The sequence below is a fragment of the Astatotilapia calliptera genome, chromosome 15 (genome assembly GCF_964374335.1).
Source record: "Astatotilapia calliptera chromosome 15, fAstCal68.1, whole genome shotgun sequence".
NCBI lineage: Eukaryota > Metazoa > Chordata > Actinopteri > Cichliformes > Cichlidae > Astatotilapia > Astatotilapia calliptera.
In genome coordinates this window covers 10,942,436-10,957,565 of record NC_137436.1, presented here as the reverse complement: position 1 = coordinate 10,957,565, position 15,130 = coordinate 10,942,436, and the positions used below count along the sequence as shown (strand labels likewise).

The 15,130-nt window shown below is 39.6% G+C and overlaps 1 protein-coding gene across 2 annotated transcripts in view; it reads left to right on the top strand.

The window, feature by feature from the left end:
* usta (uronyl 2-sulfotransferase a) overlaps window positions 1-15,130 on the top strand; it is a 59,355-nt gene that overhangs the window by 41,946 nt on the left and 2,279 nt on the right. For both annotated transcript variants that reach the window (XM_026143345.2, XM_026143344.2), the window contains 4 exons: window positions 4,552-4,631; window positions 4,747-4,900; window positions 14,001-14,098; window positions 14,214-14,371. In XM_026143345.2, coding sequence (XP_025999130.1) covers window positions 4,552-4,631; window positions 4,747-4,900; window positions 14,001-14,098; window positions 14,214-14,371 — 490 coding nt within the window. The remainder of the gene's footprint in view (window positions 1-4,551; window positions 4,632-4,746; window positions 4,901-14,000; window positions 14,099-14,213; window positions 14,372-15,130) is intronic.

Genomic DNA, 15,130 nt, shown 5'->3' with positions numbered 1-15,130 from the left:
CTATCTGTGCACCAGAACAGGCTTAGTGAAAGAGATTTGTGGCATTTCCTGAATAATAATTATAAAAAATAAACGTAAGACCTTTAAAAAACAAGGAGAAAAATTCTTTACCATCCATTTGTCTGCCATCGAAGTCATGATTCCTACCACTGTCTGGCCAAAGATAAGAGTGTGTACCTTACCACACTTACTGATTATTTAGGCTTATAACAAGTTGATTGTGATATAAAGGCAAACTGAACCCAGGGCAGCAGTCAAATCTTTCTGTGGTTCCCCCTTCGTTTCCCCTGATGAGCCCTGTGAGGACACCACCAGAGCTGTGGGGAGGAGGTAGTAGGGGCTCGCAGGGTTGCAGGTATGCCTGGAATCTCAGACCGTCCTCTACTTTCTTTCTGGTGAATGAAAGTGAGATCTGGCCAGACGGACTAAAGGGGTGGGGCTGAAAAACACACAAACACAGCAAACGTGCTAAATGCATTCAGTGCCTGCATGTTAACCTGGGCGCGGGGGTGGGAACATCAGGGGAAAATGTTTTTTAAAATGTACGTTTATATGCGTAATTCAAGTAAAGTAATAAATGCTGTAGAGTGGCTTAACAAATTCCACAGTGCTAATGAAACTCTTACATTTTTTTACTTTTCTAGCAGGAGAGATCCACAGAAGTGGAAGCAGAGTGAGTGGAAATGTACTGAGCCCAAATCTGATTGGGGCCTCAGATTAACCACTCTCCGTACATAAACAAGTATACATATTACTGTTGCTATCCAAACAGTAAGTCTATGACATAACAGCTGCCTGTATGTAGTTTTTTAAGAGCAGGTCATTCAAACTGTTACTTAACCGATCGGTTCATTTGACTGAGAGCATTTTAAATAAAGACCGAAACTGTAACGACAGGGAACATGACCGTTATAAGTAAGATTTGAGAATCGGCCCCAGTTTTACAGACGTATTGAGAGTATTAAGAAACTGTTTATGCCAATTACAGTAATCTTTATTCTGCGACAATGACAATACTTTACGTCTTAAAGTGAAACCCAACTTACCAAGACTTACTTTTCACTTGTATTTTAAGATTTACTCTTGACGTCATGGATCATGGGAAACGGAAAGAAGGAAAAGTAACGCATTAAAGCAACTTTAACAAACACAAACACTTGAGTCCCAAACTTTTCTTAGCCTTACCTGATGGATGTGAGGAAAGGGTCTTTGCACCTTTCTGCAGGTCATGTATTCAAAAATAAAGTCTTGAAAGAAATTTCATGTAATCGACCTTTCTTTGCCTTGCATTTAGTTTGCTGCTGCTGGTAACCTCTGAAATAACTGTGCTTGGTCTCTCCTGGAGCTTGTTGATGGACACACAAACTCATCACTGAGAGAGTCTTGGCTCATTGACATCTAGCCGCTGTAACCTGGAAGCCAAGATTAAAAAAGAAACTTTCCAACTTGTTAAGGATTTGCCTGCAGCGACATTTTCTTAATGTGCCCATTATTCCCTTGTAATGCATAATTCACCTCCGCTGTCCTTCTGCTGTGCAGTAGTGGAGAATTTTAAATGTGCCAAGTTGGTGTCCTCTTCTCCTGCTGCAGCTTTATAGATTTTCGTTTTCTTCTACAAAGACTGTGTTTTTCTTTTGAAGGGTTTTGTGTGTACTCGTTGCGATAATGATCTAACAGCAGGCACCTCTCCCGGTAGAGTCATGCTCTGTGTATTGCCACTGGATGAAAAAAGGAGGACATGGACCAATGCAGAACACAAAGAAGCCCTTTCAGCCACTCTTTTTTAAAATAAATGAATGAAACCTTGCATGGAATGTAAAAAAAACCCCACAACCCAACGACAACAAAAAAACACAAATAAAAACAGACTGATTTATTGAGATTATATTGTTGAAGTTCTCTTGCTCTTTTTCTGCACCTCTATAAAAGGTAGATCTCAACAATCCAGATTCCGCTAGATATGCAAGATGTGGGTTTAAGGTGCTAGAGTCACGTCTTACAGATCCTCATTACCCAAGCACACCATGCTGTTGAATTTGCAGCAATGTAGAATTGCAGATTGTAGACAGAAATGACTATGGCTCTCTGTAGCAACAATATTGTTATTCAGAGGTGACAGTGACAGCATCTGATAAGTGTGGAGTATGGAAGGCATTACAAGAAGAACCAATTATATCTAAATCTATTATATCCAACGCAATGGACAGTCCACAAGAGAGGTGAAGACGAGTGCAGGCAAGGTAGAGTGGGTGGAGATGAGTGTCAGGATTGTGATTTGTAACAGAAGAATAGTGGCAGGGGTGAAAGAGAAGGTTTACAAGCTGTAATGTATGGTTTGAAGATGGCAGCAGTGATGAATAGACATTAGGCCATGCTGGAGGTGACAGTTGAAAATGTTAAGGTTTTCTGGGAGTGACTAGGATGAACTGACTTAGAAACGAGTATGTCAGAGGTAGAGCTCAGGCTGAGCGGTTTGGAGACAAAGAGAGACAAAGGTTGAGATGGTTTGGGCAGAGGGGGGGAAATTGGGTAGAGTGGAATTGCAAGGAAGGAGGAAAGGAGGATAATCACAGAGAAGATTCACGGATAGTAAAGTTGGATGTGCAGAGGGTTGGTGTGAAAGAAGAGGATGCTAGAGATAGGGTGAGATGACAGATGATTCGCTGTGTCGACAATAAAGGGACAAGTTGAAAGACGAATACAACGAAAAGAAGCAATTATATCACAGCAGTTTTGAGGGCAACCATACAAGTCCCATCCTGAAACCCTATGATGAGCAATTCAGCCATTTGGGTGTTTTTGAAGCAGATATGACAAGCTAGAAGTGGATATCACTCAGAAGTAGTGGGATATAATGAGTTTTTAAAAACAAGATAGGTTCTTACAAAAGGACACCGTTCCTTATCTGACCTTTTTTTCCCCCAACCACAGCAGTCGCCGCTGATAGCCAGTAGAAAATAATACAGATTTTAAGGTGCTTCAATACTGCTTTCAGGAATTGTTAAGTATCAGAAGCTCTGTCAGTCTTTTATATATAGTTAGGATGGAGGAGTTGGGATCACTATGTTTTGTTCCCTTGTTCTCAAATCGCCTGCATTGTTCTGCCATTGAGCTTGTTTCGTGCTAGACATGGTCATGCTGGTTTCCATTATAACCTTGCCTTGAGACCATCTCTGCCCGTCTTCTGCAGTTAATTTTGTGGGTTAGCCTTGCCTCTCAGTACAGTCCTCAGCCTCTATCTCTCTGTCGAAACTGATGGGCAAAGTCACACGCAGACACACAAACACACCTTTTGACTTAAACTTCACATGAATATGACCTCGAGCTGTAATGTGCGGTCTGTTTCCTGGCTTTGCAGTGCTGATTCCTGCTCACTGGTCGAAAGGGCTTTGATATAGAGAAATAGGATGAACTTTATTGCAGTTTTATCACTGGTAAAATGAAAAGAAAAAGTTCCTGAAAACAATGTGTCATGTAATTAAAAGTGACTCTGGTGCAGGAGAAAAGGTCTCCGTAATTTGAGAGACTAAATGAAAGAAAATTAAAGTAAGACGAGACAAATGGGTAACAGAAGCTACTTGGACTTGAGGTACATTCATCTTTGGACTCAAAGTACCAGTGTTTTTTAACTTCCCCTGTGGCCATACTGAAAGACTGGGCCTATAATCTCTTTTACACTTATCTTCTGTCTTTAAAGGCTCAGCTAAATGAACTTGCCAAAGTTAAACTACACAACAGAGACTGGAATGAAGAAAGGCAAATGAGTAAGGGGAAAATAAATTCACAGCTTGCATACAAATAGACAAATGCAGCTTAGTATATTTCAAACTGGAAAAGAGCGCTGCACTCTCACATCTTAAAGTAAAAGCCACTCAAAGTACTTAAATGTCGCTACAAGCTAGCCAATATTTTGAGTCATTGTTCTGTGTTTTTATTATTTTTAAATTAGGCATACTGCATCATTTTCTGATGCAGAGACATAACTTGAATTAAACTAACTTTTTACATGTGTGACTTTGATAACTGGATCTTACATAGTGAATTACTCCAATATGGAACCTTTTATGTGAGGAATGACTAAGATTTTGGATCCAGTTGCTTAGTATTTATGCTATTCTGCACTCTGTAGTTGTACTTTTTGCTTGCCTCTCCATGCAGACCTGGAAGCCCAGTGGGAATCTTTTTATTTCATTTTCTTAATTGATTTATTTGTTCATTCTGCAGAGGGTGGAGAAACTTTGAATAACAGCTTTAGAGGTGTTGGCAAAATCTTGGCTAAAGATCCAAGATGTTGAGGTGATGAACATTGTGAGATGAACAAAACAGTGATATTACATTCTGATTCTTTATTGTGAATCCAGGCCGCCCCATAGCTATTTACATAATGACTTGTTTATTTTATGAGAGGTTATTTGAGGTCAAATATTTAACTAATTCAGATGGGAATTTTTGATTTCTCTTTAAAAAACAAAAATTAAAGATGCTGTTTTGTCTAAATTGCCCGTATCCATTGCAGATGTTTGATTTTATGCATATTCATTTTTTCCCCAGGTGGATCTAATGAAAAATATCAGCAGTATTCCTCAGCCATTCCTTTATACCAGACACGTTCACTTCCTCAACTTTACAAGGTAATGTCTACAAAAGTATTTCATGAGTGTTGGCTAAAATGTGGGGTTGTTTTTTTTTTTTGTTTGGGTTTCTTTTTTTGGTTCTTACTGAGTGCTTTTTATTTATCTGTGTCAGGTTCAAGATAGAGCAGCCTGTGTATATCAACATAATCCGGGATCCCATCAATCGCTTCCTCTCCAACTATTTCTTCCGTCGCTTTGGTGACTGGAGGGGCGAGCAGAACCACCTAATCCGAACTCCAGGGATGAAAGATGACGAGAGATACCTGGTGAGAAGCTTTTCTGCAGAGATACATTTTATTTTTGAAAAGCCTTAAGTGCACATGGACTTACTTGCTTAAAGTTCTCGTAAAGTTCTTAAAGTCTTATGCTTTGGGTTTTTGGGCTTTCGTTTTTTTCTCTCCTTGTTGTAAATGAAACAACAAGAAACCAAGCTGGTGAATAAATGTATTGCTTTTCTTATAAACAAAGAGGTTTGAACTCACCACAGCCTCGGAGACTAACAAAAAGGAATCATTACCAGAGCGGCAAAAACTGCGGTTCTTCAAAGCTGTTTGCTACTTGAGGCTGGCTGCAAAAGCAAAAGAGTTCCCATAAACTCCAGTGTCGAAATGGTCAACTTTACAGGAGAAACATGTTTACGGCATAGTACAAAAAATAGTTTTGGCCTCTCGTGCTACGCTTCAGTTCACTAGAAGGCACCACATCCTCAATTTGATTTGATGGTGATTCTTAACAGAGAATGACAAGTAGCATAAGGATAGACCGAAGTTTGAGACAGCAGTTTGTGGAAGGCCTCAGTGAGGAGTGGTGGCTGCTCCCAGGCCTGGCAAATCCCCAAATGCTAATGAGAGGCGTGAGAGCTGAGAAAAGTGGGGAAGGGTGGGGCACAAAATCGTGAACTAACTTATAGTGTAGGAAGGTTTATATAGCCGTGGAACCAGAAGGGGAGTGTATGAGGTGTGATCCCGAACCTGAAATTCAGATAAATAATCTAAAAGACAGTTGTTGAAGAGGTCATTCCTAACTGTTCAATTCAGTTCGGCCCCAACGATCAGATAACCCCCTGTGAGCAAGCACTTGGCGACAGCGGGAAGGAAAACCTCCCCTTTAACAGGAAGCAACTAGTTTGGGGGGTATTTGATCTGAACCTCTATTGTGGTTTAAGTCTCTTAGAATGGTTTTAATGCAGTTTTTGTTTACAAAATAAAGTAGGTCAATGGTAATAAACATGCTGCCTAAGTAGTCTGTGCTCAAGTTGTTTTTTTTTAAAGATCTTATTAATATGGTAGACCTTTATCACAAACTGGGCCACATGGCCATGACTAAAAAAGGGAGATGCACACAAATGCCAATTAAAAGACTGTTTTTTCATTTATAACAAACAAGTAAAGAACTTCATGCTGTGTTTAGTCAGTATGATAAGAAGTGTAAATAAGTGCATTGGCAAAGAAATGGTGTATGCAGTGTCAGTTAGTGCAAAAAACCCAGAGTCTACCTGCTGTCAGTCACAAACGGTAAGTTGCTTAAAACATTTGCCAGTCCCCAACAATTATTTGTTCACCGATTTAATAACCCCAGTAAAACTCGCTCCTCCAGCAAAACTTACCAAACCCAGCCAAGTATTTTGCAAGTCTATCTTGCTTGTTGCTCATGTTGCATTTGCTCAACTGTCCTTTGTTTAACAACCTCCAGCTTGTCCTTTTCCATTTCCAGCTTTTGCCTCTCAATCTCCAGCTTTGCTTTTCCTTTTCATATGTCATTTGCAACAAAGTGAGTCATTTACATAATTTCCTTAGGGGTTAATAAATTATTCTGACTCTGATGATTCTGATTCTGCTGTTCAAAAGCCAGGTTTCCTGGTGTAACCACACGTGACAGTATTGATGTGTGATCAGCTCTCATTTGCACAGCCACTAACTCTCCTATTTCAGTCAGCTGCAAGTTACTCTCAGAGTTTGTGTTTTCTTTATGACAGTTATCACCAAGACCAGTCAAATCAAGTTCATAATTGTCTGTAAATATCAGAAGGTGAACTTTTGTACAACAATCCAGAAAACCGTCTAATGGTGATGCAACAAATTCCTCCATCCCTGCCATGATTCAGTCTAAGACCCAGGAAGAGAGGGGAAAAAAACAAAGCCAGCAAACAGCATTGCCCCAGGTCGGTTAGTACATGAAAGATACAACATGTCCCTGAACCAAAGCGGAAAAGCCTCCTTCTGCTTACCTACTTTATGAACCCTAGTCTTCATTGAAATTAGAGGTGAGCCATTTAAACAGCAGCAAGCTGGTGACTCACCTGACACAACCAAAACAAAAAACCTACAACTAGCACAAATGGGCCACATTGATATGCACCTACTATACTAGAGAACCATGCAATCACTGCTAATAGCTCACACCTGCCCAGGTGTCCACCACACACACACACACACACACACACACACACACACACACACACACACACACACACACACACACACACACACACACACACACAGAGCAGTAGCTGTAGGATCAAAAACTTACCAGACAGACATAGTTCAAATTAACCAAACAAGTCAAATTCAAACAACTCAGTTCTGACTCACAATATATCTCCTGGACACAAGTTGCAGCAAACACAATGCATATTGCATGCTTCACACAAAACATAATGTAATGGCAACAACCCAAACAACAAAACAAAACAGCCACAAACAAATTCATTTAAATAGATAAGGTCGTACTTGTAACAAACAAGTGGGGAAGATGCACACAAATGCCAATGAAAAGACTATTTTAAATAAAATAAAAAACAAGGAAAGAAATCATCTGTGGCGTGTGCAGTCAGGGTGAAAAAATGGCATATGGAACATTTATTGCAAAACCCAAAAAATGAACAAAATCCAAAAGGTTATTTCAGATAGGAGAGCCTCCACTCTGCAACTTCGATGGCTTTTAGAAAGCATTGCCACACTGGGCCCAGGTGTTGACAGTGTTATTGATGGAAAATGGGACACAACAGCTCTCCAATGCCAGCAGATAATACCTACACCACAAACAGGCCAACAGGAAGGCAACGTGGAGTGGGTCATCACACTTAACTCACAGATACTAACCAAACTGGCTAAGGTTAGCTAAAAACTCACCACAATGAGGTCTATGTGGTCATAATTATAGTCCACAAACCACTTTGCAAAAATCTGATGTTCGCATGTTCAAATTCAATAACCAAATCAGAGAAGCTCTCAACAATAAGAAAACACACTCGTAACAGCAGGTGACGCTGTGACTTTTGAAGGGGCAAGACATCTGGTCGCCATGGTGTTGTGATCCCACAATATCCAGTGCCCACAAACTATAACAGTATTATTTAATGGGTCAAACAAATACTGAACCTTTTTCCTCTGTCTGCTTTTAATGCTGGTCCGAGTGCCCCAAACCCATTTGCTCTCATATTGACATTTGCTAAATCAGTGACAGAGATGCTTGTGATTTGAAATATGAATGCATTAGAAGTGTTTGACAAGCTAACACACTTAGTTGCTATGCGTGAATCACTGGTTGGCCGGTAACAGTGCATTAAATTTGAATAACTTTGGTTGCAGGCTCACTATTTTCGCAACGTGATGCTCAGTAGAGACATGAACTGAAATGTTGCATAATGAAGTCTTATTCTGGTGTTTCCATGATGTAGACTTTAATTACAGGGGCATGTATATTGAGGAATGTTTATACATGCTCTACATATATGTAGTAATGATACTATACACTGCACTGTAATTAGCCTGTAGGATCTCTTTAAAAAATGTTAAGAAGAGATGATCCTCCTGACGTTAATATTCTGCTTTAGCCCTTTTCTTCTGTATTTCTGTTTGTTGCTGTCTCAAGACAAATTTTAACTTCCTAAATTCAAAAATATAAGCAATATATTAAAACCACACTCTACTCTCTTTGAAGATGTTCCACATGTGGTGTTGCTCCAGGGTGGATGGCAAATTGTAAACTCATGGCAGTCTGACGCTAACCCAATATATAAATCTGATTAGGATTCGAATTAAAGACTCGATTTACCACATCAGAAACTTGATATCCTACATCTGCCTCACAGAGTTGTTTATCCCTGTAGCACCAGATTGAAGTCATTGCATACCATTTTTTTTAACTCTACCTACCATTTGGAAGAATACTGTAATTTTCAAGCTACTATTTTTTGATCTTTGTGTTCACTCCATTCCCTTATATACTTTTTAAGCAGATGACAGTTAAAAGTTAAAAGTGAGATGAAGCATCTGATCGGAGGTCGGAAATCCCCCTGAAGTGAGACGCCCAAGCCTCATATAAAATTTAGGGGGAATCCAACAAAAACGGAAAACAGTGTGTCAAAACAAAAGTGAGGTCAAAACAAAATCGTATTAATATTTGTTTAAGATTAGGCACAAACTCTTCTCATTCTTTCCTCCCACAGTAAGTGCTATGAGAGACATAAAGGGTTCAGGAGGCTGTTCTGAGAAGCTAACAAGAGGAGCGAATGTCATTCTGGCTTGAGTCTGACTCGCTGTAATTAAGTATTGCACTGTTTGCCCTGCAGTTTTGGACCATGTGAGTTGAGTTATTAAAGTATGCAGACCACAGGGGCCCCTTGCTACAGTTAAAGGAGAGGGGAAGGCTGTGTTGTCATCGACTAGCCTACCTGTGTGTGCATTTAGCTTTAGATACACTTATGAGGAGAAAGTATTCCAGAAATGGTAAAGAAAAGTAAATTTTAGATTATTATAACCATGGTGCTTAATCCTTTAATTGAGTATAGTTTAGGAATGCTGTGTTGTACTTAAATCACTAGAGTGTCTTATAAGGTTTGAAGTAACTGACCAAAAGCTCTGAAAATATCAGGAATTAATATGTTGATGGTGTTCCACAGATTTTGTCTTACTGTACTGGCATAAAGTGTCTCGTGGCAGCATCTCATAAATCAAAACTTTTTCAAACTCAGTCTTCCTTTGGTTTCCTACTTTGCTTTTTATGTTACACTGCTACTCCTGGTGTTATTTTTGTACTGTCTTTATTAGCAACAGCAGCAACCTAGTTCTAGTATCTAATCAGTAAAACCAAAAAAACAGTTGTTGCGAAAATATGCCTTCCATCTGCACGGTGTACACGGCTGCTGAAAACAGTACACACTGCAGAATATGCACAGAAATGTATTATATGCAAAAAGATACATTTAGGGCTTCATGTATCAATTGATCAATCAAATATTTATTTCACACATATAAGCAACAAATTAATAAACAAGAAAAACGAAGAATATCAAATCAGTGAAGAGCATCATATTCACACGACCATTTCCTTTTGGAAAAGAGGAGGATGACTGCATTGATTCTTGGCAAGTCACCTCTATAGGGAGATTAAGTAGGTCTTTCATGGTTAAAGTTTCATTGACAGTATTGGGAAGATGAATGTCCACACTATAAGTACAAATTCAAGTATGTACGGAAAGAGTACCCCTAATGTTAAGAATCACCCCTCAGACTGGGCATGGCTGTATCCTCCACCTGGTGTGCTTCAGCCTGCTTGCCCTGTGTTGGTTTTGTATGTGAGGTGTTGATGAAAGAGCGCTGTCAGTTGCTAGCCGGGGCCGAGGGAGCCTGATGCACGTGTTACTGAGACATTCCTGTGGTCGGCTTGGATTTTCCGTCAGTGCCCACACCCCCTTTTACATACACACATGCTACTTTATACAAAGGCATGCACTGGTCAGTTGAACATAGCACGCACACACTTAATCACACTCAGACACACATGATATTTACCACATTTGCAGTTATTTTGTGAACCATTATGCAAATTTAAGTTGCTTTAAAATGCCAACTTGGAATGATGTGGTTGGATAATTTATATTGTATTGAGCTGAGTTTTTGACTGTTTTGTGTGTGTGCATGTGCATGTTTTTTAATGAATTAAAACAAAATACAGATGCATCCGCTGACAGTACTAAATCAACCTCTGTCTTGCCGCAAAGTACAAAGTGCATGCGTGGCAGCCTACATATGAATACGCTTGCAAACACTTATAAAAAAAGAGTGTCTGTCCTCACTGAACCTAAAAGGCCCAGCTTTTTCTCAAGACTTGGAAATACTGGTTCGATCAGATGAGATTCCCACAGTAATTTGACATAATCCAACATTTAAAATGACAAGTAGACTTATTAAATAAATACACAAATTATATTAGAGGGTTTACTGGCACCAGTCTTGCCTTAGCCTGCCTTCACTACAATAACAGACAGGTGGTGTGTCACACTGTTGGCCTAAGGCACAACGAACACATAAGGTTCACTCATTACAGATTTTTTTTTTTAATGAATTTCTGTGGTTTGTGTAACATAACTATAATCAGTGTTTTGATACTGAGGAAAACCATGAGTGCAAAGCATAGGTCCTCACTCTTTTAATAATTAAAACCTAATTTGGCTTGCTGCCTTAAATTTCTTTAAGGACACACTGCAAACTATGCCAAGATATGTCAAACTTAGTCAACTTTGGCATTTTAACAGATTCGACTAAAGACATGGGAACAGATTCTGTTTTCTTGTGACAGGCTGCGCGTCAAAAGTGCCTAAAGGTAAAGTTTTAAATAGTTTCTTTGCTATTTTGTCTGTTTTATGTAGACACGACGCTGGTTCATCCCTTGAGTTAGATGCCTTTTCCTGCTTGAATGATTCATAGGTCAGTGTTAAGTGGATTACCAACATTAAATATTAAATTCAGTCAGGAAGCCTCAAGACCATTTTGTAAAATTACCAGAAAAATAAATGGAATGGTTAAGCCCAAAATAGGCCTAAAACTTAAAGAATATTAAAATTACAGTTATTACCTCTAATCTTTACTAGAAATGCTGATGTACCTGTTTAAAAGGCACCCACTTGCTCATGTGTTCAAAAGATTAACTCAAAAAGCGAAAGCGTCTTTCCACTGCCTCCAGATAGCAAATACAAACAAAAAGTTCTTTTTTTGTTTTCTCAAATTTGAATGCAAAACGTCCCATGGGAAAGGTTAACATCATCAATTACCCCTGATTTAATTTATGTCTACATTCCATTCAGTGAAATGGGAGACCATTGTACAGATTAGTGCCTATTTTGCTACAGTTTCTGTGAATGCTCTGTTGGCATAATCCACAGTGAGAAAAGGAACAATGAGCTTGAGTGTGCACACAGGAACTGTCTTTGAAATACTAATAAGGCTTTCTAAAGAGAGTGCGTATTGTCTGCGCGTGTGTGTGTGTGTACGTGTGTGCGTTGTTGTATACAAGCTGTGGCTGGATTCCCAGAAATCGCCTAAATGTTGACGCATGAGGGTCTCTGTCAGCGAATGTGCCACTTCCTGTCTGTTTTTGTTTGTTTTAGTGTATATGGCTTTTGCATCTTTTACCATCAAAGAACATACTCATAATTGATGAAACTGGATCCACTCACATCACCATTCTTTAAATAGAATGGCGCTTCATAAACCTGTCATTAGTACCTGGGGATCTGCCCAGTCCGCGAGCTGCCTTCCAGTCCTCACTGAGGCCTTCACCAAAACCGCTGTCTAGATCTCCATTCCTGGATCTAGCTTTATTCCACCTACTGTTTTCCTTCAAGAAACAATGTCTTGAAGATGTGGTCCGTGCTAGTGAAATGAAAAATGAAAGAAAAACATGGCAAACTTTACGCAAGTCTGCGCAAGACTTGTACACTAACAATAGTACAGTGCTGAACTTTTCTTTTTTTCCCTGAAGGTTCCTCTGGGGTATTGTTGTGGTTCCCTTTGAAGGGTTTTCCAGTCTTTTGCTTCACTGATCACCAATAAGTCCTGTTCCCAGTGCACAGCTGAGAGGAGTCACTCATAAAGTTCAAACACACCCTGCAGCCACTCTGTGAATCAGAGGCACAATTGTACCACAGTTTTCAGCCGCAAGAAAAATCTAACTAATCAGGTGAATAATTTATTTCATTCCAGCGCATGCTGCACAAGGCTTCATCTTGTGATTGCAGCTTAGATAGATGCTAAAGTGATATCACTATTTCAAATATCAAGTCCATGATGTTGTAGTTGAGTCTTTTCTCCGTTTGGAGCCTTTAAGTCATTTTACTTGCAAGTATTTCAGACTTTATGCAACATCTACTGCAATCCTGCCCCTCCTACAGAGGATCCAGGATCTTTCTTGCATTTGTTTTAACAGGCTTTTGGGTTCAGTTTTTCTTTATGTAGTCTGAGAACAAAGGTTGTACAACCTTAGAAAAAGATGTTTGAGACTGTATGAAAAACCCTGAGCAGACCTGATGGCAACATTTTTCAATGAGGGGTTCTCGTAAGGCTTTCATGCCAGAAAATACAACTGGAAATAAATAAGTCGAGGCTAATAGAAACATTAGCAATGAGTGTGCAAATGTCTCCAAGACACATAAACACTTAAGCATATAAACATGCTCTTCTACACATGATTTATGCCTTTTTCTATGTTTACACCCCAGTCAGCATCTCTGTTTCAAGCTTCCTATTGCACTCAGATGATTTCTTATGCCACACCTGCAGCAGCAGGAGCAGCAGCTTGGATCCTTCGTGAGGCTTTTGTCCTGTCGGACTTGTCCATTATTGTGATGATCCATGCTAGGCTTAGACTATTTTTGCCAAATTGCTGTTTAAGTTAGTCATTACAGAGCCATTATGGTATAAATCTAAACAACAACCTATGACAAAATTTTCTAAATTTGCCTCATGCATGTAGTCTGGTCCTACTGTAGGTGACATATTTGAGCGCAAGCCTTGTGCACACATGTGCCTGCTGCTGTGTGTGGATGTGAGCCATGCTTCGTGGAGTGTTTTGTTGCTCAGGACTTGTTGCTATCCCTGAGGCTTACGTCACCTGACATGGATTTGACTGCTGTTTCCGTGGCACTCAGTCGCTGGCCAGCTTCACTCCTGCAACTGTCTTTTTTCCATTCATTACTCAATAGCTTTTCAGATAAGTGGTTTTTCAAGTTTCACAACTCTGGTCTCATTATCTTAATCGTGACATCTTTAAGTTAAACACGAATTCATTTGAAAATACTTTCTCTTCCTATGTGGTATCATAGCCTATGAGATCAACTGAGATGAGAGGGAAGAGCTTATCTTTGTGCACAAGATGTGGTTTGACAAAGCACTTTGGCTTGTGGGGTAATGACAGGCAAGCAGTCCAGGTTCACGGCAGTGAATAGCTTCCTCTAGTGGTAAAAAGAAATAATTGCAATTCTGATTGAGATCAAATTCACTGCAAGTAGAATAAAAATTTTTTAAAAAGCATAAATTATTAGTAAAGCAAAAATATAAAGACTCATATGTGCTTGTCTGCTTTCAGGACATCAATGTTTGCATCCTAGAGAATTACCCTGAGTGCTCCAACCCAAGGGTTTTCTACATCATCCCCTACTTCTGTGGACAGCATCCTCAGTGCAGGTATTTATGAGATTTTGTCAAGTTGCATTACAAAAGCTTGGTAATATTTCTTTCCAAGTAATGCTACTCTAGTGCAAACTTTCTCTTGGTCTTATTTTCCTTCTGTCTCACACAGAGAGCCAGGAGTATGGGCTTTGGAGAGGGCCAAACAGAATGTGCTGGAGAACTACCTCCTTGTGGGGATATTGGAAGAGCTGGAGGACGTTCTGCTCCTGCTAGAGAGGCTCTTACCTCATTACTTTACTGGAGTACTCAACATCTACAAGAGCCCTGGTAGCTGCACCTTGTGATATAGAATGTTTTATGCTGTCAGAGTATCGAGTGAATGTTTTCCTATACAAGACAATAAAAAAGTCTTTAGCATGGTAACGTGATCAACGTAATTAGAATGTGAATAGTTTTGTGGGTATTTTGTCACAAATTTGCATAGCCTGGTAGTGACCGTTAAAATGCTCTAACTTCCACACAGGACAGAGTTAGTTCTCATGATTTGATTTATGCATACCTTTTTTTTAATGAGGTTCTGATCACAAGATACAGTTTATCTGTTTATTTTGAATGTCATAAAAATGTGCTATTACATGATTTGGGGTGATCTTTATTACGAGAAATATTTAGTGACTTCATACAAAAGGTAGCAACACCTTTTGTATGTGATTTATCAAAAATATCACCTTTATAAGAGCTGCAATAAGAGTTAGGTAGCACTCTTAGCACTCATATGGATAGTAGTCAAGATCCTGTGACTTCCAGATTAGAGATGGACCGATCCGATATTACGTATCGGTATCGGTCCGATACTGACCTAAATTACTGGATCGGATATCGGAGAAAAATAAAAAATGTAATCCGATCCATTAAATATCACGAAAGCACCTCACAAAACTTGCAACACGCCGTAACTCACCTCAGAACGTTAGCAGTCGGAGCAGTATGCATCACGTGATAGAGCGGCTGTGGCATGCGGGACCTGTCGGTGGTCTGGATAGCATTTGGAGCTTCGCTAGCAACCCGGCATTTCATCTCCGACAA